The 23,716-nt window shown below is 37.6% G+C and overlaps 1 protein-coding gene across 1 annotated transcript in view; it reads left to right on the top strand.

The window, feature by feature from the left end:
• The first annotated feature begins 332 nt into the window (after positions 1-332).
• ATAD5 (ATPase family AAA domain containing 5) overlaps positions 333-23,716 on the top strand; it is a 34,140-nt gene continuing 10,756 nt past the window's right edge. Inside the window, exons 1-14 of the mRNA XM_052658599.1 lie at positions 333-398; positions 3,333-5,245; positions 6,221-6,317; positions 9,449-9,604; positions 10,964-11,090; positions 11,662-11,743; positions 14,337-14,521; positions 16,175-16,332; positions 16,818-16,977; positions 17,429-17,755; positions 20,388-20,484; positions 22,073-22,152; positions 22,381-22,523; positions 22,615-22,765. Coding sequence (XP_052514559.1) covers positions 333-398; positions 3,333-5,245; positions 6,221-6,317; positions 9,449-9,604; positions 10,964-11,090; positions 11,662-11,743; positions 14,337-14,521; positions 16,175-16,332; positions 16,818-16,977; positions 17,429-17,755; positions 20,388-20,484; positions 22,073-22,152; positions 22,381-22,523; positions 22,615-22,765 — 3,742 coding nt within the window. The remainder of the gene's footprint in view (positions 399-3,332; positions 5,246-6,220; positions 6,318-9,448; positions 9,605-10,963; positions 11,091-11,661; positions 11,744-14,336; positions 14,522-16,174; positions 16,333-16,817; positions 16,978-17,428; positions 17,756-20,387; positions 20,485-22,072; positions 22,153-22,380; positions 22,524-22,614; positions 22,766-23,716) is intronic.

The raw sequence follows: 23,716 nt of genomic DNA, 5'->3' as shown, positions 1-23,716 counted from the left end.
GTTGGTTCTGCGTTCGACCTGCTTTTCCCGCGGGACCGCCAGCCCAGATCACACAGGACTAGAGCGCCCGCCTTGGGGGCACCCCAAGCTCATCGACCACGCTCGAGGGTTCTCGCTGCCCGCGCTTTCTTACCGCCTCTTCCCCCGTTCAACTCGGCTGAGCTGGGCCCAGCCTCTGCGACCACCCCGGGCCGTGGGCGCGGGGGAGTCCGAGGTGGACCCCGCGGCCCAGGTCCTCTCTCCTGCTGGAGTCGGCCGCCTCCATGGCCTCCAGACAAGCCGGGCCGGGCCGCTCAAGGTCCTAGGAACTGGTATTCCGGAGAACAGGGAGCATGGTGGGGGTCCTGGCCATGGCGGCGACAGCTGCTCCCCCTCTGGTGAAGGACTACGAGATTGAGGTGAGCTTGAATATCTCCGTTTGTGAGGAGTGATCCCAGTTTAGAACCTGTGAGGGCAAAGGAGGGACCTGGTGAGGCCCCACAGAGTTGTGACATTGTGTGCGACAATTGCTGGGGTGTATCGTTTCTTGAAGACGTGATAGGTCCTGACAAACGTTAGGAGTGTGATGTTTGCGGGGACTTCAGGATGCCTTGTTAAGGACCAGTTCCCAGATTCTGAAATGTTGAAACTGGATATTTTGGTCTTGGTTAATGTCATGAAGGATCCCATGGTCTAGTTTGAGTTTATGATAAAGAAGCAGAGAACTTTAACGTTGAAAAGAATCTTTGAGTTCTACTTGTCCACCCAAATCCACCGGCTCTAGGAATACCGATTAGATTGTCACTACAGGAATCAAACAGAACCCTTCATTTAAAAGTCACTTTCTCATTCTTCTATAGCTTAAGATACTGCAGTTAGAAGTCCCACCTTGCCATACTGTTATTCTCTTGTGTTCATCAAGTTTCAGGGAAATGTACTAGCAGTTGTTATGAAGAGCTTCTAACACCATGAAGGAGTGAAGCAGCATCTTAAAGTAGATGGTTGCTGGTTTTTACACCTTTTCATCTCAGGCTGGCATTCTGTCTGATGTATGTATGCACTATATGTATGTCCTTGAAGTGAGCCAAGATGTATATTCACTTATGTAACTGGGATTCTTTCTTTTTAGAATTGAGTTCTGTTGTCCACTTGTTATTAGTTGTTATGCCGGTGCTTGTTTGCTAAATCAAGGCACTTGCTCTGCTTGTCTTAGGTGTGAAAAGAAATTTTAATACTGGAATCACACAGTTCTTGCTTTTTGTTTGGGCAGTTTTCCTGTCTTTTTGTTACAGTTTCTGCTTTTTATGCCTGGCTTAGAGGGTTATTTCATAGTAATAATATTTACTGTTCAGTATTGGTAGAGTATATCAACTCTGTGATGAGGTGTTATTATCTGTATTCTGTGGATGAGAGGTTAAGTAGTAATTAAAAGTAAGTTAAACTAGGTTGTTGTTGTTCAGTCATTATATTGTGTCTGACTCTTTGTGACCCCATGAATTGCAGCATGCCAGGGGGGCATGCCAGGGGGTCCTGGCCATGGCGGCGACAGCTGCCCCCCCTCTGGTGAAGGACTACGAGATTCCCTGAGTTTGCTCAAACTCACATCCATTGAGTCAGTGATGCCATCCGACCATCTAAATTAGGTTAGAAGAAGTAAATTAGAAAACTAAAAGTAATTTGCTTAAGGTCCCACACTAGTAGATGACAGAACCATCACTTGAACTTAGATCTGCCTAACTCCAGAGCCTATGGTATACTGCCTCGGATACTAGTTCGGGATAATAATGCTAACAACTAAATAGTATTTTCTTCTAAAATACATTTATCACTTCATTTTAAGAGGTAAAATTTTAATCTGTCTGTAATTTATTTTGCCTTATATTTATCCAAAGAGTTAGAAATTTGCCCCAGTACTTTTTATTAACTAATTCTTTGCCCACTGACTTGAGTGCTGTTATTATCATATGCCAATTCTTAAATATCTAAGTCTTCTGGTTTTCTAATCGGTTCTGTTCAGTTGCCTATTCATGCGTCAGTGCTATGCTTTAATCATGATAGCTTTATAATACATGTTAATTTTCTAGAAGTATAATTTCTTGATTACTTATCTTAAAAAAAAAAAGGTTTCTTTATTATTCTGGCAAGTTTATTCTAACAAATGAACTGAAGGAAATTAAAAATAACGAAAAGACTGATGGAGTTTTTTTATAAGGGCAATGACTAGTGTAGGAGTCAGGCAGTAACTGTTTTAATCAGTTCAGTTCAGTTGCTCGGTCATGTCTGACTCTGCTACCCCATGGAATGCAGCACGCCAGGTTTCCCTGTGCATCGGCAACTCCTGGAGCTTGCTCAAACCCATGTCCATCGAATCGGTGGTGCCATCCAACCACCTCATGCTCTGTTGTCCCATTCTCTTCCCGCCTTCAGTCTTTCCCAGCATCAGGGTAAAACTCCACAGTACTGGAGTTTTAGTTTCAGATCAGTCCTTCCAATGAATATTCAAGACTGATTTCCTTTAGGATTGACTGGTTTGATCTCCTTGCAGTCCAAGGGACTCACTCTCAAGAGTCTTCTCCAACACCACAGTTCAAAAGCATCAATTCTTCGGCATTCAGCCTTCTTTATAGTTCAACTCTCACATTTGTACATGACTACTGGAAAAAACAGAGCTTTGACTATACTGACCTTTGTCAGCAAAGTAATGTCTTTGCTCTTTCATATGCTGTCTAGGTTGGTCATAGGTTTTCTTCCAAGGAGCAAGCATCTTTTTTTGTTTTAATAGCATATTAAAATACTGGAAAATCTTATTTATTTGTAGAAAATGCCCACTATAATTTTTGCTTAATTAGTAAATTTTGGGATCCTAGGCTTGTTCCCTGTGTACCTGTTTCTTGGAAATAGTTAGAATAATTTGTTTACTTTTAGCTAAAAACCCATAAAGGGAATGGAAATAATATTTATAAAGTTCCTATCATGGGTCAGACTTTATGTATTTGTATATAACATGTTCATTGCAAATTCTGTTGGAGTGTGTGGCACTATTTGAAGGTTATTAAATGAACAGAGGCCAACAGTAATTAATGTATTTGTACACAAATATAGTGTCCTTGAAACTTTCTATTGAAGTATACATACAGTAAAGTACACAAGTTATAATTGTGTAACTCAACGTGACATTGAGATTTGATTGTAGGTTTAAGTTTAAAGTTCTTTTTCTTCCTAATATATCATGTTTATCAAGTAAGGAAGCCTTCTTTTTTTTTAATCCCATTACATAAAATAATAAATCCATGTTTAAACTTTATAGTATTTTGCTTGAAATAAGTGCTTTTTTTCTTCTTTTAAATTGATAGGCATGCAAGAAGCGAAGGAAAGATGATGACAGAACTTCTTGCAGAACAATCACAAAGTATTTATCACCCATGGAGAAGACTGGAGACAGGGTTTTCTCTCCACCCAAATCCAATAATATTCTGGATTACTTTAGAAAGACTTCATTCACAAATGAGAAGACTCAGACAACAAAAAAGTGCAAGACAAAGTCATCCACACCATTGCCTGCTGACAGCGGCAAAGACTGTTTGGAAATGCTCTCAAATACACAGTGTAAGAAGAGAAGAAAGAGACTGAATTTATCTCATCGACTAAGTAGTATTAAAACTGAACATAAAACTCCAACTGACATTAACAGTGATGAGAGCAAAGAAGACTGTAGTTTAGATAGCGATTTTGTGGAAAGTAGTGCTTCCGCTTTACTTGACAAGAAACATGTCGAGGTACTTGCAGAAAGTATTCAAAGTCTCAAAAAACAGTCAGGCACTGTGACCTCCAAAAAAAGTTCTAAGAAAGTAAATCCTAAACATGGGCCCTCAAAAAACGATCGCAGAACACTGAGAAAAAGGAAGCACCGAGAGGTCATAGGTCTATCTGAAAGCTTACCCTTAGCAGAGGAACTAAATCTCCTTAAAAAAGATGGTAACGATAGTAAACAGATAAGGCCTGCCCTAACTAATGAAATCAAAAGTGCTGTAAATGATGCTGAGCCTAGAGATCAAATGACTGAGATAGCCCCATTAAAGGATACTACAGTAACTGTCTCATATGAGGAATTTTTAAAAAGTCACAAGGAAAATAAAGTGGAGCAGACACCAGACTCTACAGTGTCAATTTGTATTCCTTCTGAAACTGTTGAGGATACAGTCAGAAGTGGTTCTGTGAGTGACCCTGAATCCTATGAAATTTCCCAACAGACCCGCTTTAAAACAGTCACTGTTCTCGCACAGGTTCACCCTATCCCCCCCAAAAAGACAGGGAAAATACCCTCCATTTTCTTGAAACAAAAGCAGGTGGAAATGGAAAGTAGTCTGTCTGATCCTGAGAATGAACAGGCAGTTCAGAAAAGAAAATCTAACGTGGTTATACATGAGGAAGAACTAGAATTGGCGGTGTTGGAAACTGGAAGCTCTGATGCTGTGAAACCTAAATGCACTCCAGAAGAAAGACAACAGTTTATGAAAGCGTTTAGGCAGCCAGTATCAGATACACTTAAAAATGGAGTCAAGAAGTCTTCTGATAAACAGAAAGAGCTCAATGAAAAATCTTTAAATGAGGAAGAAAACGATAGTAATTCTAAAAAAATCGTGGAAAATCCTAATATCCAAATGGTTTCAAATCATGGCAGTTCACAGCCCCACATTGATAAAGGAAGTTTTCCTAAGGAGAAAAGTAAAACACTGAAGAAAAAGAATAAAAAAATGTTAGAGACTGGTGGTATTCCAGCTGAAAATAGAGAGGGAAATGCTCAGGAAAAAGAAACAACTGTTTCCTTTAAAGAGAAGCAAAATCAAAACAGTCTTAGAATGAGTTTAAGACAAAAGAAAACAGAACTCAAAAACAGCACATTATTTAACAGGGAAAGCCTTGTTTGTGAACGTACAGCAAATGATGACCCTCTAAAGATTTCCTCTCTGTGTAACAATAAGTCTTCAAAAAAAACCAGCTTACCAGTTAAGGATAAGGTTATACAGTCTAAAGCTGAGGCTGAAGACAGCTTGGGAAATGTTTCTGCACCCAAATCAAGCAGAAGATCTGTAAGAAGTAGCAGCACGCCAGCTGCAATAATCGTTCGAGGTACTGATTCTGAAGATGCGCAAGAGGATAGTCCAGTCAAAGCTTCGACTCCAAAAGCAGCCAGCTTATCAGAGAAGCATCGCTTATATACAGCGGAATTAATAACGATACCTTCTGATTCAGAGAGTCCTATTAGGTAAAAGTTCTGTTTTGTTCTCCGGTTCTGAATATTCTGTGTAAGTTATTAGATTCGAAGGAAAAGATGTCAAGCACTGGAGAGTAGCTTGGTGTTTTTTTTCCCCCTAGAACACAGCTTATTTATAAGAAAAAGAAAACAGGGTTTCAAAAATGTGGCTTATTTTCCATACTTAAAGTCAGGCGTGCTTTCAGAGGAATTCTGGATGTATTTTAGATGAGCTTTACACTCTTGTTTATCATAGTTGCTAATTCCTGGAGGAATATCCTTCAAATAAGAATTCTGTGCATTTAGCAAACAGATTAAAAATAAGTTATAGAACTTTAGGTAAACTGAGCCATATACTATGAGGTATATACTTGCATGCTGGTTCTGGCTAATGTAAGATTTTTGAAGTGAAGTGAAGTAGAGTGAAAGTTGCTCAGCCTTGTCCGTCTCTGTGACCCCATGGACTGTAGTCCATAGAATTCTCCAGGCCAGAATGCTGGAGTTGGTAGCCTTTCCCTTCTCCAGGAGATCTTCCCAACTCGGGGATCGAACCCAGGTCTCCCACATTGCAGGCGGATTCTTTACCAGCTGAGCCACGAGGGAGACCCAGGAATACTGGAGTGGGTAGCCTATCCCTTCTCCAGGGGATCTTCCCGACCAAGGGATGGAACTGGGGTCTCCTGCATTGCAAGTGGATTCTTTACCAGCTGAGCTATCAGGGAAGATAAGAAAGATCTTAGGGACTAATTTTCTGGGAAACTTAAGATTTACAAAAGAAGCTTTATGTTTTCTAAGAGTTTAACATTGAGTTTGGCTTACATTGGAACCAGTAACTTGAAACTAATGGAGGGTTTTATTTTGTTTGTTTTGTACTTCAGAACTGTCCAGAAATTAGAGCTCTAGTTAGTTGTTTACTAAATTTAATTGAAATTCTTAGACATTATAATCATTAAAATATTTGTCAATATCTTTCTGGTTTGCTTTCAGAATGAAATTCACCAGAATTAGTACTCCAAAAAAATCTAAGATAAGGTTTAAGAAATCTGAAGCTGCTGATGAAGATTTTGAGACTCAGACTAGAAAGGTAATTGAAATATTAGGGAGTCCTGTAAGTGGTATTCTGTTTTCTAAAACAACAACCACTACTTTTGCAAGTGATACGCCAAAAGAAGACTCACATAATTCATAGACTCCTTTATGTTAACTACAACCCTTTACTGTTTTTGACTGTTCACTCCGTGAGTTAGCTTATTAAAAAATCAATATATCTTATTGTGAGATGAAAGCAATTGATAAAGATCGTGTAGTTTACGTAGAAAAGGTGTTCTCTTTTTAAAAATTTATTTATTTATCTGTTTATTTAGGCTTGTCCAGGTCTTGGTTGCAGCATGTGGGATCTTTAGTTGGAGCATGCAAACTCTTAGCTGTGGCATGGGAGATCTAGTTCCCTGACTAGAGATTGAACCTCCACCCCCTGCGTTGGGAGTGCAGCGTCTCAGCCACTAGACCGCCAGGGAAGTCCCAGAAAAGATGTTCTTAATCGCAGTTATATTCCAATCATTTTCCTTAAGGCTGGTTACAGAAATAAGCATGATTGAATTTTTGTTTTATTTCTCTAGATGAGAGGCTAAAAAGTGGGGTCTCTCAACCCTGGTACTGTTGACATTATGGGCTGGATAATTCGTTGTTGTGGGGGACTGTCTCATGCATTATAGGGTGTTTAACAGTAACCCTGGTGTCTACACGAGATGCCAGTGGCAGTCCAACTCGCCCAACATTGGCAACCAAAAATATCTCCAGACATTACTAAATATCCCCGGGAGGGAAACATCACCCCACCCAGTTGAAAACCACTACCACTATCCTGAATGGAGAATGTGTAGGAATAGTTTAGCTGCTTTTGTGAAATAGACTGCTTATCCCCTCCGTGAAAGAATTGGATTCTCTCTTGGGTGAGTAGATACAAATGTGTGTGTGTCTAAAAAGCTACCAGGGTGATTCTAATGTAATTCTTGGGAGAAAGCCCCCTGCCACAGAAAGTTGGTATCTCCTTTGTTTTTCTTTAACAGCTGTGCTTTATTTTTTTGACAGCTTATCACATTCCAGGTATTATGCTTAGTACTCACACCATTAATCTCATGAAGTAAATATTTAGCCCTCTTTTGAAGGACAGTGGTGCCAAAGAAGGTTAAAACATTTTTGAGAGTTGAAGTGATACACAGTGCATTTTAAGCTGGGGGCATGGGAAGAGGGCTGCCAGAAGCTGATAAATAGGAGGAAAGTAGAGAACTATCAGGACGGAAGTTGCTGTTACATTAGGAGTAAGTAAGAGCTGGCAGGACAGGCAGCTCGGTCGCAAAGGAGGGTATTGGAAACTATTTTTTGAGGTGATAGGATTATGGTTAATTTTAATTTCCTTCATTTTTCTGTTTTCTGTTTTTCTATAAATAAGAACTTTTAAAAACTTTAATCAGAAAAATAGCTATTAAGAAAAAAACAATTTCAAGTAATAGTAGAACTTGCCAAAATGCACGTGTGTTTTTTTCCCCACACATTTACTAAAATAGATCTCTTTGTTAACTGGTTCAGTGATAGAGTTGTTAATTTAAATTAAGCTGTATTATTACCCTAAGGTTTATCACCAGCCTGTCAAAACTTTTGCTACCAGAACAACAGATATCTATCACTCTACTCCTGTAAAGCAAATCCCTAACATTCCTAACCTCCTTATGTACTGAATATCCATGCCTGTTCTTTTTTATTTTTTTATGCCTATTCTCTTCAACATTTTTTAAAAACCATTTAAAAAGTTTTGAAGAAATAACAAATGTTCGTTTAAAAAACACAGTAGTATATACATATAAAAATGAAAGCTTTAAAAAATTTTTTCTCTCTTATTCTGTAAGGGTAACCCACTTTTAATAGTTACAAGTTTATTAGTCCAGATGTTTTCCTGTGCTTAGAGATCGTATAATATAAACTTTTATAGCTTGTTTGCAATATGTTTTTAATACAAATATAAAACCTTGCAAACTCAAAATATGGAAAACACATTATCTGGAAGATAATATTTGAATACACAGAGTCGCTTAGTACATCAGTGACAGAGCCAGACCTGCAGGGTAGACTTTGCTCTTTTCTATGCCTACTGCCCTTTGAATTTCTCTCCAAAGGATTCAGCCTAAAAGTGACTAAAAACAAAGAAAAGATGCCATGAAGATGGAAATAACCAACCATTCCAATCTGTACAGACATCTTTTTTTTTTTTTTAATTTTTGTACACAGTCATCTTTCTGGGTGTTTTTTAACAAATGTAATTATGTTTATCTGGATAGATTTCAAGTAAAAAAATGAAGGCAAACCAAGTATAATTAGACACATTTTAATTTGATTTCCATGGTAAAATTTGAATGGGCATTTTTTTGGTCCTTTATTTGGTGTGATCTGTGATTATATTTTTCCATTATGTATATATTTAGTGGATTTCAGTTTTTAGAGCACTTTCAGGCTCATAGCAAAGCTGAGCAAAAGGTACAGGTTTCCCATATACCCTCTGCTGCCACATAGGCAAAGCCTCCCCTATTATCAATATCAGAATAGTGCATCTGTTATCATTGATGAACTTACATTAATACAGCATTATCACCCAATGTCCATGGTTTATTTATTTTTTTAAGTCTTTCCAAAAAACATTTATTTATTTATTTAGACTTGCTTTGCAAGGGCTGTCTCTAGTTGCAGCAAGTGGGGGCTACTTTTTGTTGCGGTGCCCAGAATTCTCTTGTGGGGCCCAGGCTCTAGAGCTCTGGCTTCAACAGTTGTGGGAATGGGCTTAGTTGCTCCGTGGCATGTAGAATCCTCTTGGACCAGGGCTCAAACCCATGTCCCCTGCATTGGCGGGCAGATTCTTATCCATTCCGCCACCAAGGAAGTCCTCATAGTTTAAGTTCAGGCTTACTCTTGGTGTTGCATAATCTGTGGGTTTAGATAAATGTATGCTGACATGTATCCACCGTTATGTTAATAGTACCATCCAGAGTAGTTTTGCTGCTTTAACAGTCCCTGTTAAGGGATTGCTCTGCCTGTTCATCGCTTCCTTTTCCCCTGACAACCACCTGTCTTTTTACTCTCTCTAAAGTTTTGTCTTTTCTGTTTTTTCTATTATTAAATATAATTTGCCAGAAACCTAAATTATTATTTCACATTTGTGTTTAGGTAAGCCGTGCTTCAAAAAATGTATCAAAAGCAAAACAATTGATTGAAAAAGCAAAAGCTTTGCATATTAGTAAGTCAAAATCTACTGAAGAAGTAGTGACACCTTTAAGGCGTTCATCTAGACATCAGACGCTTCCTGAAAGATCAGAAACAGAAGTAAGTATTACAGATATTTAGTGGTATAAATTTTGTTCTCTTCTGTTTGAAATGAGAGAAGGAAACCATTATAAAATTAAAAGATAGAGTACTTCTAGGAAGCCTTGAAGTGGTAGGAAGAATATAATTTTCCATTCTTTTTTAAAGGACTTTGGCTCTCTTTTGCCCACAGAATACAATCTGAATCCTTATTGTCATTGAAGACCCTTCATACACAGAACTAGCTCCTACCTTTCCTCAAAACAACCCCCTTCCTCAAATACACACTTTTCACTCTGTCTTACTAAATTATTCATTTATCTCCAAAGGGTACAGTTTGTAGTTTCAGCTTAAAATGTGTATTAGGTACTCAGTCCTACTGGAGGAATTCCTACTTAGATTTTAAGATCCTGCTAAATGCCACCATCTTCTGTTTTTTAGAAACTACAACAACAACAACTTTATTACAGACATATAGCTTTATTAGAGAGATATAACTTTCATACCATGTAGTTTGCTGTTTAAAGTATGCAATTCTGTCATAGAGTTGTGCATCCATCACCAGATCAATTTTAGAACATTTTAATACCTCCAAAAGAACCCCCATTGTCCTTAGCTGTCACCTCCCAATCCCCCCTCCCTCAGCCCTAGCCAAACCGTATAGATTTGTCTGTTCTGGACTTTTAATGTAAATGATATATTATCACATATAATACTGTGTGATCCGTTGTATCTGGCTTCTCTCATTTAGCATAATGTTTCAAAGGTTCATCCATGTTGTAGCATTAGTGTTTTTTTTCTTTTTATTGCCGAATAATACCCCATTATATGGAAATACCACATGTGGTATACGGAAATACCACAACTAACGTCCATCAGTTGTTGGACGTTAAACTAGCTCTCCCTCTGTCCCCTAAACCCTGGTTCTAACCTTGATGCCATCTCTAGAGTTTCATTTGTCTATGTTTCAAGGGCCTGCTCTTGCCTATGCATAGTAGATACTCAGAGATATATACCGACCATATGAGTACTTATCAAACTTCATCTAATATTTTTCTAGGATATATAGTTCTGAAAGGGGATAGCTAGAATTTTTATAGCTTGGTTGTATTGATTCTTTTATCTGGAATATGGTTTGTTAGTTGCTTCTTTAAAACAGAAAACTGTGATCATAATAAATCTTTTTGATCATGTGAACTTGTATGGTGTAAGCACAGACTACTGCCATTCATATCATGTATTTTTTGTATCAAATAGTTTCTGATAGGGAGATGTATGAAATTACTAATGTGATTTTCTTTTCTATGACTTCTAGCACTATAATCTTTTTGAAATTGTAATAACATGTTATTAAAAATTTTTTTTCTTATTCTATCTTAGGACTCTCTAATAATAATAAGTTCAAGTCCTCCTCCTATAAAGCATCCTGAGAAAAATCAGAAGAAACTTCAGTGTCTGAATGATGTGTTAGGAAAAAAACTTAACAAGACTCCTAAAAATGTCCCTGGTAATCAGATTTGATAATATCGATGGTGAATATTAGGAGGTTTGAGGGGGATTATATAGTTCTGAATTTTAATTTAAATTTCTTGTCTTATAACCTTTTAATTATATGAAATATTTATTTTGATGAATAAATGAGTGAAGTTATAGTGTAGTTAGTAAAGAGTGTTACAAAGAGTGAGTGTATTTTAAGTGATTGCATTTCTTTGTATCTATTTAGCCTCAGTTAACTTAGTGATTCTGAAAGCTGACTGATCATCAAAATCATCTGGATAAATTTTAAAAAATGTTAAATTTTTAGGTCCTTTCCTAGACATTACTGAACAAGAGTCTCTAGAGGTGGGTTGTGGGAATCTGTAACTTAGAAAAAAGCTCCCCAGGAAATTCTGATATTGATATTGCCAGATATCAAAATATATATATTGACATATATTTTTTCTATATAATGAGTTGAGAAACCAACTCATTATATAGAAAAATTTTAGTTAAAAAAATTTTTTAAGAGTTCTGAAAGTAATTGAAGGTAAGTGGAGATGATAAGCCTTGATACTAACCTAAGTATTTATTTTTCTAAGGAAAAGTGAAAGTCGCACCTTTATTTCTTACTAGAAAGACTCAGAAGACAGCTGATCCCACCCTTGGTTTTGATGAAAGCAGGTCAGTCTGATACAGATTTTAAAATGCCAAAATATGCTATGGAATGTACTTTGTATTCATTTACTTTGATGAGAAATATTTAAATTATCATTTGAAGCTTTAATAAGTCCATTTTAAAAGATGACAATGTTGACATTGCTACAACTGCAATTTGAAGATCTTGATCTTTTGCAAACATTTTGTGGCCACCTCTAGACAGACTAGTGGAAAAATAGGCAAACCAAAAATACCAAAAAGCTGATTTATGAACCTAGTAAATATTTAAATATCCATTATGTACCAGGCACTGTGTTTGGTACTAGGAATATCATGGAAGTAAGACACATTCTCCATCCTCTTGACTGGTAAAGAACCTGCCTGCCAGTGCAGAAGACGTAAGAGACTCAGGTTTGATCCCTGGGTCAGGAAGATCCCTTAGAGAAGGAAATGGCACCCCACTCCAGTGTTCTTGCCTGGAGAATCCCATGGACAGAGGAACCTGGAAGGCTACAGTCCATAGGGTCGCAAAGAGTTGGACACAGCTGAGTGATTTAGCACACACACACCATCTTCTTGAGGCTTACATTTTAGAGGAAAGACAATCTCTGATTAAGCTTTAATTGGGCCAACAAGTGAAGAATTGGAGTTGTGCTAAGGAGAGGTACAAAGTTCTATTAAGTAGATTTGGTCTGGATAAGAAAGGATTTGCTGAGGAAATGATGCCTGAACTGAAGGATGAGCAGGAGCTCATTGGGGAGGAGCAGTGGTCCATCCAGAGGAACCATCCAGAGTCCCTGTGACTGCAAGGAGCATAGTAAATACAGGAAGTTGAAGGAATGTCCCTGTGACTTGAGCACAGTGAGCAGAGTGTGAGATTATGCTGGAGAGGTGGTACCAGCCCATGTGGGTAGGACCTTTAGGACACATGAATGGATATTGTCACTATGCTAAGAGCAATGAGAAGCAGTCAGAGGGTTTTAAACATGAATGGAAACTTAAGCATTTGAATTTTGAAAGCTTAATCTGACTGCTGGATTAATTTGGCTCTTGTACAGAGAATGGGATGGAGGAGGGATTAGAGTGGATACAGGAGTCCTGGTGAGAGAGAATGACAGTGTGGACTCAAGTATTGGAGAGGATGTATGAAAGATTTTAGGAATGACATTTATTTGTTAATTTTTTGCCACACCATGTGGCTTGTGGGGTTTTAGTTCCCCCACCAGCGACTGAACCTATGCCCTTGGTAGTGAAAGCGTGAAGTCCTAACCACTGGACCACCAGGGAATTCCCTAGGAAATAAATTTAAGAACTCTTTATGATTAATTGGGCTTCCCTGATAACTCAGTTGGTAAAGACTCCGCCTGCAATGCAGGAACGCTGGTTCGATTCCTGGATTGGGAATATCCGCTAGAGAAGGGATCGGCTACCCACTCCAGTATTCTTGGGTTTCCGTGGTGGCTCATCTGGTAAAGAATCTGCCTGCAATGCTGGAGACCTGGGTTCTAATTATGATTAATTAGACAGGGGGACTGGGGGTAGGAGAGTTGAAGATGGGAAGATGACACCTAAGTTCTGATCTGGGCTAGTGGGTTGCATAATGGAAGAAGACCAGGTTTAGGGACATGAGTTTAGGTTATTTTTTCTTTTTTTTCCTGTTTCAGTTTTATTGAGGAATAATTCCCTATTGTTAAATGCGCATATCTTAAGCACACAGTTTTGACAAGTAAATTATATCCAGATATTACATCTTTCTTTGACTCCGGATTGGTTTACTTTTTCTTTTTCTGCATCCCTACCACCACCAGAACAAAAGGTTGTCACTATTCTGGTTGCTGTTACCATCAGTTAGTTGATTTCTGTTGCCATTGGTTATTTTTTGTCTGTTTCCGAACATCACATAAACGTTAAATGTTATTTTGTGCCTAAGTGCACTTGCTTGGTACACAACATACACACACGTATTTTTTTAAATCAACTTTATTCAGGTATAATATGCATATATTCATATGCACCCCTTTTAAGTAAATAGTTTGAACTGTTACAAACATTCATGTAGGAGCCTGCCATGATACGTCAACACCACTCTCTCCCCTCGGCCACCCCATCCCCCCATCCTCCTCTACCCTGTCACCACCTCCTTGCATAAGTCAGGAGGAGTTTTAGGATTAGCAATGCAGGATAAGCCAGGTGAAACTGAGACATCAGTAGTAAGGGCCCTATGGTTCCTACTGTTGGAAACTTAAAAGTTCTTCTATTAATTTCTAGAAATGTGGCACTGATTTTATCTGATTATAATATAAATGTATGTTTAAAAAAAAGAAAGACAAAAGACAGGAAAAAAAACTCACCTACCATTCAAAGGTAGCCTCTGTTAACATTTTGGTAGATGTTCTTCAGTACATTTTTTTCTGTAGATACTTATTCTTAATTTTTTAACATTGACTAGACTTTCATTTTTACGATCAGCAGAAAAAGAATTTGACCAGTTAACATCTCAGGGAGCTGATTAAATTTCTTAATTTCACATAAAATTAAGAAATATTTATCTTATAGTGTATTTTTTCTAAGTGTTTATAACCTTAGCTATCCTTTTCTTACATTATTTTCTTAAAAGCCAAGATGCATCTGAAAAGTCTCAGGATTGTGATGTGCAGTTTAAAGCAAAGCGTGACTTCCTCATGAGTGGTTTGCCAGATTTGTTGAAACGACAAATTGCAAAGAAAGCTGCTGCGTTAGATGTGTACAGTGCAGTGAGCTCCAGTTTCCAGAGAGTCCTTCATGTTCAGCAAAAAGACCATGGTGAGTTTATTATTGTGAGATATTTTTAAACATTAGTAGCAATATGAAACTATGTAATTTGGTTTTAGGTGAGACAAAGGTTCAGGTATAATTCTTATGTGGAATTTAAAGTAGCTTTTTATCCTCTCTATTCCTGGGAAATCCCATCAACAGAGGACCCTGGTGGGCTACAGTCCATGGAGTCACGAAGAGTCGGACACGACTGAGCAACTAAAGCAGCACTACCGCATCCTCTCTGCTGCAGCCTTGGGCTGAGAAAGGGGGTGGGGCAGGAAAGCCGACGCCCTTAACCCTGATGCCAGGGGAGGGCAGGCATGTGTGTGGAGCTGAAGTGAATGCTGTCCAGAGAGGCGCTGTGTTCTTGAAATCTGAGCCTGTATGTGCACAGATCATCTTTTAAGAGTTTCTTAGAGGAACTCCATCCCTGTCTGTCCAGTCTGCAGCTCGCTGTTTAAGAGAAATCCGTTTGGCTCCTTGCTGTAACAGCTTGTGCTGTTTGGCACCACACAAGTCTCTTGTGAACCATCTCCTGGAGGTGGTAACAGGGAGCCGTGCTCCGCTGTTCTAGCTCTCTGCCCTCACGTGTACTGCACCCGAGAGCAAGATGTTTACACAAGCCTTGTAGGATGGTGTTAACTTGATCTTGACCTAATTCTCTGTGGATGCAAGCGCTCTGGTAACCACAGTCTTTCTTTACCTATTTAGTCTTTATAAATACTAATCATATACAAAGCCTTCTATCTTTGCTTTGTTGTTGTTCCTGGAAAGTGTTAGTCACTTCAGTCATGTCTGACTCTTTGTGACCCCATGGACTCCGTCCATGGAATTCAGAGGCAAGAATACTGGAATGGGTAGCCATTCCTTCTCCTGCGGCTCTTCCCAGCCCCGGGATCACCGGGGTCTCCTGCGTTGCGGGCAGACTCTTTACTGTCTGAGCCACCCGGGAACCCCCCTGTTGTTGTTCCTGCCTAGTGCTTTTTGTCAGGGCAGAAACAGTTATGTTCTTCTCAGCTGGCTTTGTGGTTCAGTTTGGTGTTGTCCCTCTACTCATGAAATGTTCACTATGTTCTGTTCTCGTTTCTTTTCCTTTTATGTTTCTGACCTTGATGGTTTTTGAGTTTTAGTTAGCCTGTCCTTTCTCTGTTGTATGGAGAAGTTCCCAGTCAGCCTTTCTAATAATATTCTACTTTTCCTTTTCTCTCAGTTCCTCTATGGCCATTCAGTGGATGAAACCTTTCTTGTTACTTTCACCAGCTCAGTTTTATAAAGCATTTTCTAATAGTATGTTCAACTTTAGAAATTAGTTATACTTTTCCTTAGGATATGCCCATGATCACCTAATAACAGAATCTGGATTTCAGGATGCTAATTGCCCCTGAAATTTTTAACCTGAGTAGCAAGGTTGATTTAAAAAAATGAAAAATGTGCTAATATTTGCTTATTTTTAACAATTGGGAGGGAAGACTAGGTAATTTTTATTAACTTGTTACAGGTGAGGATTTTGTTCCTGGGTACTCCTTTGAATTTTGATACTTTGGTGTTAACTGTGTAGTTGTTGTTGAGTCTTTTTGTGTTTGTTGACTTGGCATTTGGTAAATGGATAAGAATGTGAAGAATGAAGGTATTTAACGTTATTTTTCTGTCTTTCTTTAGGGTGCCATTTGTGGCGTTTGAAACCACCCACTTGTCCTCTCTTAACTAAACTTAAAGAACTAAATACTAAAGTATTAGATCTCTCAAAATGTGTTATGGCTCTTGGTGAATTTTCAACATTGAATTCAAATTTGAAAAGTAATAATTCCACTGTTGTGGTAAGTATGAGAGCAGTCAACATGATAGGATGTTTCCTTCACATTTTTCAGAGGGGAAAAAATTTTATGTGTCTACTATTGGAGCCTAAAGATCATCTCTTCCTGGAGTCCAATTTAAAAAAATAAATCCCAATTGAAATATAAATCTCTTTTAAATTCTCTGAGAGCTTTAAAAACATTTTAAGAGTTAATGATAGGCAGTTTCAAAAAGAATGTTAGATTATATAGCACATTTAGATACTTTGTCAGTCAAAATTATACTCTAATAAATGTATAAAATACAATTCGTTTAAAAAAGAAAAATAAAAATATGAACTAAGTCCTTCTAAAGCTATGCAAATGCAGCTTTGCCATCAAGGGTTGTATTTAATGACTAAAGTTAATCCTACCCTGATGTAGACTTATAAACAGAAAATAATTGGTAGTATTCTGATTAAAATATTATTAGAATATGAGTTTAATTGAACATTGGTTTTTTATTGCAGTTTATGGGGAGAAGGAAAGATTTGACTGAAGAAGCAAGAAATCTTTTGTTGGAGGAAATTAGGTGGTCAAATCCCAGATTTCCTTTGAGGAAATACTTCTCTTTGCTTCTAAAAAAGCGAACTGAGCACCAGGTACTTTCTGAGTGTCATTGTAAACAAGGTTAGTGATAAATATTATCATTTCCATTAACATTTCAGTTTTGAAAATGCTGAGGTTAGCTGTTAACTCTTGGAAGTGGTCACCACTGAGAGAACTTTTCTTGTGGTTGACAGTGAGGTTTGTTCAACTAAAGTAAAGCATATTATGTGATGCATTGTTGGCCTCTGCTGGCTTCCAGAGTGGCCAACCCCAAAACAACTTTAATTATGTTAAAATACTAATAATTTGTTTAAGGAAAGTCTTAGATGAGGTAGTTTTTATAGCCTGTTCAAAAGGTAGTCTAAATAACAAGATAGCAACTAGCTTTCAGCATCCAATATTTGATTCTTGGCTTTTCATTTTATAGTAATAAGGCTATTGGGTATTTTGAAGTGATATTAAGATTATTAGGTAATAAAATTAGTTTTCTGTTGATTGGTAAGCACATGCATTTCTGTAATTTCCCAAATAGAAAGTCCACAACTTGAACCCATTGTCAGCCGAAAAGAAACCAAAAGGAAACGAGTGGAAATGGAAAATTATAAATCCAAAAGAAGGAAACCAAATGAATATTTAGAAAGTCCAAGAAAGATAAATGGGAAACCAGAAGAACTTGACAAAAGAAACAACTCCAGTGGGATAAAGCTAGACTCTTCCAAAGGTTTGCTTCCTAAAACATCCAGGAAGAAACAAACAGCTTTGAGTACAAGGTGTAAAGTGGAAACAACAGTAGAAGATCCTGATGTTCTGATAATAGATGATGACAAAGAGTCTTCATCAGAAGGGTCTTCTATTCCAGGTAAATTAGATTCTTTTCTCCTTCTGGTCCTATACGTTTTTTGTTTGTTTGTTTTTAACCTCTCATTTTCCCCCTCTTTTCTAATGTATGCTTATTGCAGCATTTAAACAAAATAAGACATGGAAGCCTCACTGATTAGGGTCTTACAGATAAACCACATTTAACAGATTTCTGTTTGGCCGTTGATTTTTCTGTGCTTCCCTAAATACGTATGCCTTTTTAAAAACTTGGGATCACACTCTATCTATTATTTTACACCTGTTTCACTGATTTTTCTGACATAGTCCCGTTTGGTTATCTAGCGTATCTGGAGTATTCTATTGAACTAATTAATTTATTCATTTAGAGTATGTTTTGATCATTTGTACAGCAAGTCTTTTTTTTTTTAGTTGAAGTATTCTTGGTTTACAACGTTGTGTCAGTTTCAGGTATGCCGCAAAGCGAATCAGTTATACATGTACATAAATGCATTCTTTCTTTTAGCTTCTTTTCCCGTGTGGGCCATTACAGAGTATTGAGGAGTGTTCCCTGTGCTATATAGCCGACTCTTACTAGTTACCTGTTTTATATATAGTAGTGTGTATATGTCAATCCCAATCTCCCAGTTTATCCCTCCTTCCATCTGTGATTGTGCTTCAGTTTTGTAAAAATGTTCATTTGTTCCCTTTTTTAGATTCCAGATATAAGTGATATCACATGATATTTTTCTTTCTGTGTCTGTCTTACTTCACTCAGTATGACAGTACTAGATCTATCCATCTATAATCCTTTTAAACTATTTTCATGCATTGCTCCACTAAATGAAGTGCAGATTCCTTAACCCCACAAATTCCATGGGCATTTTGATTTTGTATGTAGGTTAACTTGAAGGGAACTGGTATCTTCCCAATGTTGTCTTCTCTGTCAGGAGTGTAGCCTCTCTCCATTTACTCAGGCTGACCTTATAGAAGGTTCCAATGTATCTTTTTAGTGGTCAAGAAGAGGCTTCGTGAAAAGTATGCTACATTTGTCCTTTAGACATTTCTTATAGTACAAATTATTTTTCATAATTTTCATTTCTTAAAGGCAATACCAAAGAATGCTCAAACTACTGCACAATTTCATTCATCTCACATGCTAGTAAAGTAATGCTTAAAATTCTCCAAGCCAAGCTTCAGCAATACATGAACTGTGAACTTCCAGATGTTCAAGCTGGTTTTAGAAAATTCAGGGGAACCAGAGATCAAATTGCCAACATCTGATGGATCATGGAAAAAGCAAGAGAGTTCCAGAAAAACATGTATTTCTGCTTTATTGACTATGCCAAAGCCTTTGACTATGTGGATCACAAGAAACTGTGGAAAATACTGAAAGAGATGGGAATACCAGACCACCTGACCTGCCTCTTGAGAAACCTATATGCAGATCAGGAAGCAATAGTTAGAACTGGACATGGAACAACAGACTGGTTCCAAATAGGAAAAGGAGTATGTCAAGGGTGTATATTGTCACCCTGCTTGTTTAACTTATATGCAGAGTACATCATGAGAAACACTGGGCTGGAGGAAGCATAAGCTGGAATCAAGATTGCCAGGAGAAATATCAATAACCTCAGATATGCAGATGACACCACCCTTATGGCAGAAAGTGAAGAAGAACTAAAGAGCCTCTTGATGAAAGTGAAAGAGGAGAGTGAAAAAGTTGGCTTAAAACTCAACATTCAGAAAACCAAGATCATGGCATCCAGTCCCATCACTTCATGGGAAATAAATGGGGAAACAGTGGAAACAATGACTGACTTTGTTTTTGTCGGCTCCAAAATGACTGCGGATGGTGATTGCAGCCGTGAAATTAAAAGACTCTTACTCCTTGGAAGGAAAGTTATGACCAACCTAGACAGCATATTGAAAAGCAGAGACATTACTTTGCCAACAAAGGTCCGTCTAGTCAAAGCTACAGTTTTTCCAGTGGTCATGCATGGATGTGAGAGTTGGACTGTGAAGAAAGCTGAGTGCTGAAGAATTGATGCTTTTGAACTGTGGTGTTGGAGGACACTCTTGAGAGTCCCTTGGACTGCAAGGAGATCCAGCCAGTCCATCGTAAAGGAGATCAGTCCTGGGTGTTCATTGGAAGGACTGATGCTGAAGCTGAACCTCCAATACTTTGGCCACCTGATGGGAAGAGCTGACTCATTGGAAAAGACCTTGATGCTGGGAAAGATTGAGGGCAGGAGGAGAAGGGGATGACAGAGGATGAGATGGTTGAATAGCATCACTGACTCAATGGACATGGGTTTGGGTGGACTCCGGGAGTTGATGATGGACAGGGAGGCCCAGTCTGCTGCAGTTCATAGGGTGGCAAAGAGTTGGACACAACTGAGTGACTGAACTGAACTGAGTGCTTTGAGTAACGTTTTTAATGTATACTTTTAAATCTTATAGTCATAAGACTTTATGGTGGTTAGCTTTTAAGGGGAACAGGTTTGATGAGAAGAATTTTCAATGTAAGGTTTTTTAAATTGCCTTTTTTGGCAATTTATAAATATGAACATTTCTACAAATACTTATTGTTACATGAAACAATAATGTAAATGTATAAGAATATATGTTTATGTCAAGGAACAAAATACTTCAATACGTATTTTTTTCTTTAGATTCTGGAATTGAAGACATGCTTTGGACGGAAAAGTATCAACCTCAGAACTCCAGTGAACTCATAGGCAATGAGCTAGCTATAAAAAAGTTACATAGGTTGGTAAAATTTATAAAGGAATTGAGAAATAGTTTATGAATATAGTTTTACTATTTATTTATACTGAAATCTAGAAATTATGGGCTTCCCTGATGGCTCAAATGGTAAAGAATCTGCCTACAATGGAGGAGACTCAGGTTCGATCCCTGGGTCAGGAAGATCCCCTGGAGAAGGGAGTGGCTACCCACTCCAGTATTCTTGCCTGGAGAATCCATGGACAGAGGAGCCTGACAGGCTACTGTCCATGGGATCACAAAGGGTCAGACACGCGTGAGCAACTAACACAACGCTAGAAATTACAAAGTTATACATCACAAGGTAAAATCTTAAAAAAAATCCAAAGTGAAAAGTAAATGTACCTCTTTTCTCCTGTTTCTATTCCTTACTATTAACGATGTCTTATAAAACTTCCAGAAAAAAATTAATGCATATATTTGCTCTTCCTAACAGATAGGATCATATTACTACTAACTCAGGTCATAATCCTTTGTCTTCAATTCCCACCTCCAAAGAGTTCTGGAAATTGAAAGTTTATTAACTTTATTATATACATAATATTTATTATGACCTTCCCTGATGGCTTAGAGGTAAAGAATCTGCCTGCAGTGCAGGAGATGCGGGTTTGATCCCTGGGTCGGGAAGATCCCCTGGAGAAGGAAAAGGCAACCCACTCTAGTACTCTTGCCTGGACAGTCCCATGAACAGAGGAGCCTAGAGGGCTACTGTCCATGGAGTCAAAAAGAGTTGGATACAACTTTAGCGACTAAACAGCAACGACAAAAGTTCATTATATATTATCGGTCCCAACCAGAAATATCCAGTGATTATAGATGTACTGCCACAGACCCACTAAAGGTATTATGTGATATGTAGTATATGTTCCAAATTACATTTCTAATATCTGAAAAATCCTGAATTCTAAAACTCACCTGGCCCAAAGGATTTCATACAAGAAATTGGGAGCCATAATAATAAACACTTTGAGATTGGCATTGTTCTAAGTACTTGATAGTTCTTAGCTCATTTGATCCTTAGAATGATCCTATGAGGGTAAATACTGTTCCTCAGGAAGAAAGAAAGGAAGAATGAGTCCTAGAGAGGTTGAGTTATTTGTACGAGTTCATACATCTAAAAAGTGGTGGAGCTCAATTTAAACTCAGGCGGTCTAGCTCCAGATGAGAATTTAATCTTCCTACTCATAGCATGGTGTATTAGACATCTTTCAAGTCATCGTACAGTCTATTCCATTTCTAAGTTTCTCTGTACTGGTTCCTTATGTGACCATACCATAAGGTATCTTTTTCCCTACTGATGCACTTTTAAGTTTTTCCTTTTGGAGGCTAATTTAAACAATGTTGTAGTGAATATGCTTGCACATATTGTCTTGAGTATTTAGGCAAAATTACTTCATTTTAAAATATTCATGCCAGTGTAAAATTATTTTACTATATAGTTGATTCAAAAGCATCATGGAATTCTTAAAATGTAACAATATACCATACCTTCCCCCCAACAACCATTTTAACATACTGTTTAAAAACTATATTCTGTGGCTTATTTTTATTAACATACATTTTCTTTTGATAGTTGGTTGAAAGACTGGAAAAGAAGAGCTGAATTAGAAGAAGGACAGAATTTGAAGGGAAAAAGAGACGAGAAACAGGAAGGTATTTTGAGTCTTTTTTTTTTCCATTTCACTGAACATTCTTAGAATTAGATTAGCTAAACACTTTTGTGAGGCTTCTTATTTGGTATCTTATGCTGAGTTTTCTCGTTTTTGTACATTGAATTGCCAACATTTATCGGCAGGAAGTTGTGGGATTTGGTCACCAGGTTTGGTGAGGTAGAACTGCTGCCCATGCGGTTGTTTTATGTGCGTTTGAATGATTTTTCAGATTCGTTGGATAGCAGAGACTTCAAAGGCAGTTCAGATGATGAAGAAGAAAATCGCCTTTGTAATACCGTTCTTATAACAGGGCCAACAGGCGTAGGGAAGACTGCTGCGGTATATGCTTGTGCCCAAGAACTTGGATTTAAGGTTAGTATCAGCTCTAGTGGATGGATACTAATGTAATGAAATGAAAAGAAATATAAACCATTCTGCCCCTTTTCATGTATTCTTCTTCTAGATATTTGAAGTGAATGCCTCTTCTCAGCGCAGTGGTAGACAAATTCTGTCTCAGCTGAAGGAAGCTACTCAGTCTCATCAAGTAGACAAGCAAGGTGTCAACTCACAGAAACCCTGCTTTTTTAATAGCTACAATATCAGCAGGTCACCAAGTAAGTGAATTATTTTCTTCAAATCATAGCCTTTAAGAAATGAAAATTTAAGAAAAGAATTTTAATAATCAATATTTTGTCATATTTTATCTCTTCCTACTTATATATGTGCCTTTCAAATTTTTCTCAGGTTTTATGTTTTAAAACAAATCTCATGACCATCACATAATTTTACTCATGTATATATATATACTTTAGTATTTAGCTCTAACTGATAAGGACTTTTTAAAAGCATAATTGCAATATCATAACCAGACTAACAAAGTTAACCACATACCTTAATTTGATCTGATACATAGTCTGATTTCAGTTTTCTGTTGTTTCAAATGGTTCGTTCAAATCAGGATTCAAACAAAGTCCACACCTTAATGTCTCTTAAGTGTCTTTTCATTTCTCTTAACAACTCCTTCACTCTTTCTCTTCATGTTATTTGTTTGTTGAAGAACATGGGACATTGGTCATAAAAATGTCTCACATTCTGGATTTGGCTGACTATATATACATGGTATCAGTTAATACATTCCTCTTCCTTGTATTTCTTATAAACTGGCAGTTAGATCTGTGGGCTTGATTAGATTCGTTTCCGTTTTGGTGCCGATGTACATTGGGGCTGTGCTTCCTGTGGTGTCATAGCAAGAGATACATAACAACTGGTTAACCACTTTTAGTGATACTAAGATATTTTTTATTTTAAGATTATACCTCTTCCCTGGTGATGTTAAAATGTCTGATTTTTATGACATGATAGTGATATCTATGGTAATTTTTTTCAAAGCTCAAAATTTCCACTGTTTTTTCAAACATCTATGATACACAAGAAATATAAGATCTCTGAAAGTGAGGGTATAGAAAAAGAATAGGACACAGTCATGGATATGTGCACGTATGCTGGTATGTAAAGAAGATTCTGCTCTGAGTCCATTGATAATAACTAGTGCATGTAAAGGCTGA

This window comes from Budorcas taxicolor, chromosome 19, assembly GCF_023091745.1.
Source record: "Budorcas taxicolor isolate Tak-1 chromosome 19, Takin1.1, whole genome shotgun sequence".
Taxonomy (NCBI): Eukaryota; Metazoa; Chordata; class Mammalia; order Artiodactyla; family Bovidae; genus Budorcas; species Budorcas taxicolor.
Note: the sequence above shows the minus strand (reverse complement) of the source record. Positions and strands in the feature narration are given on the sequence as shown.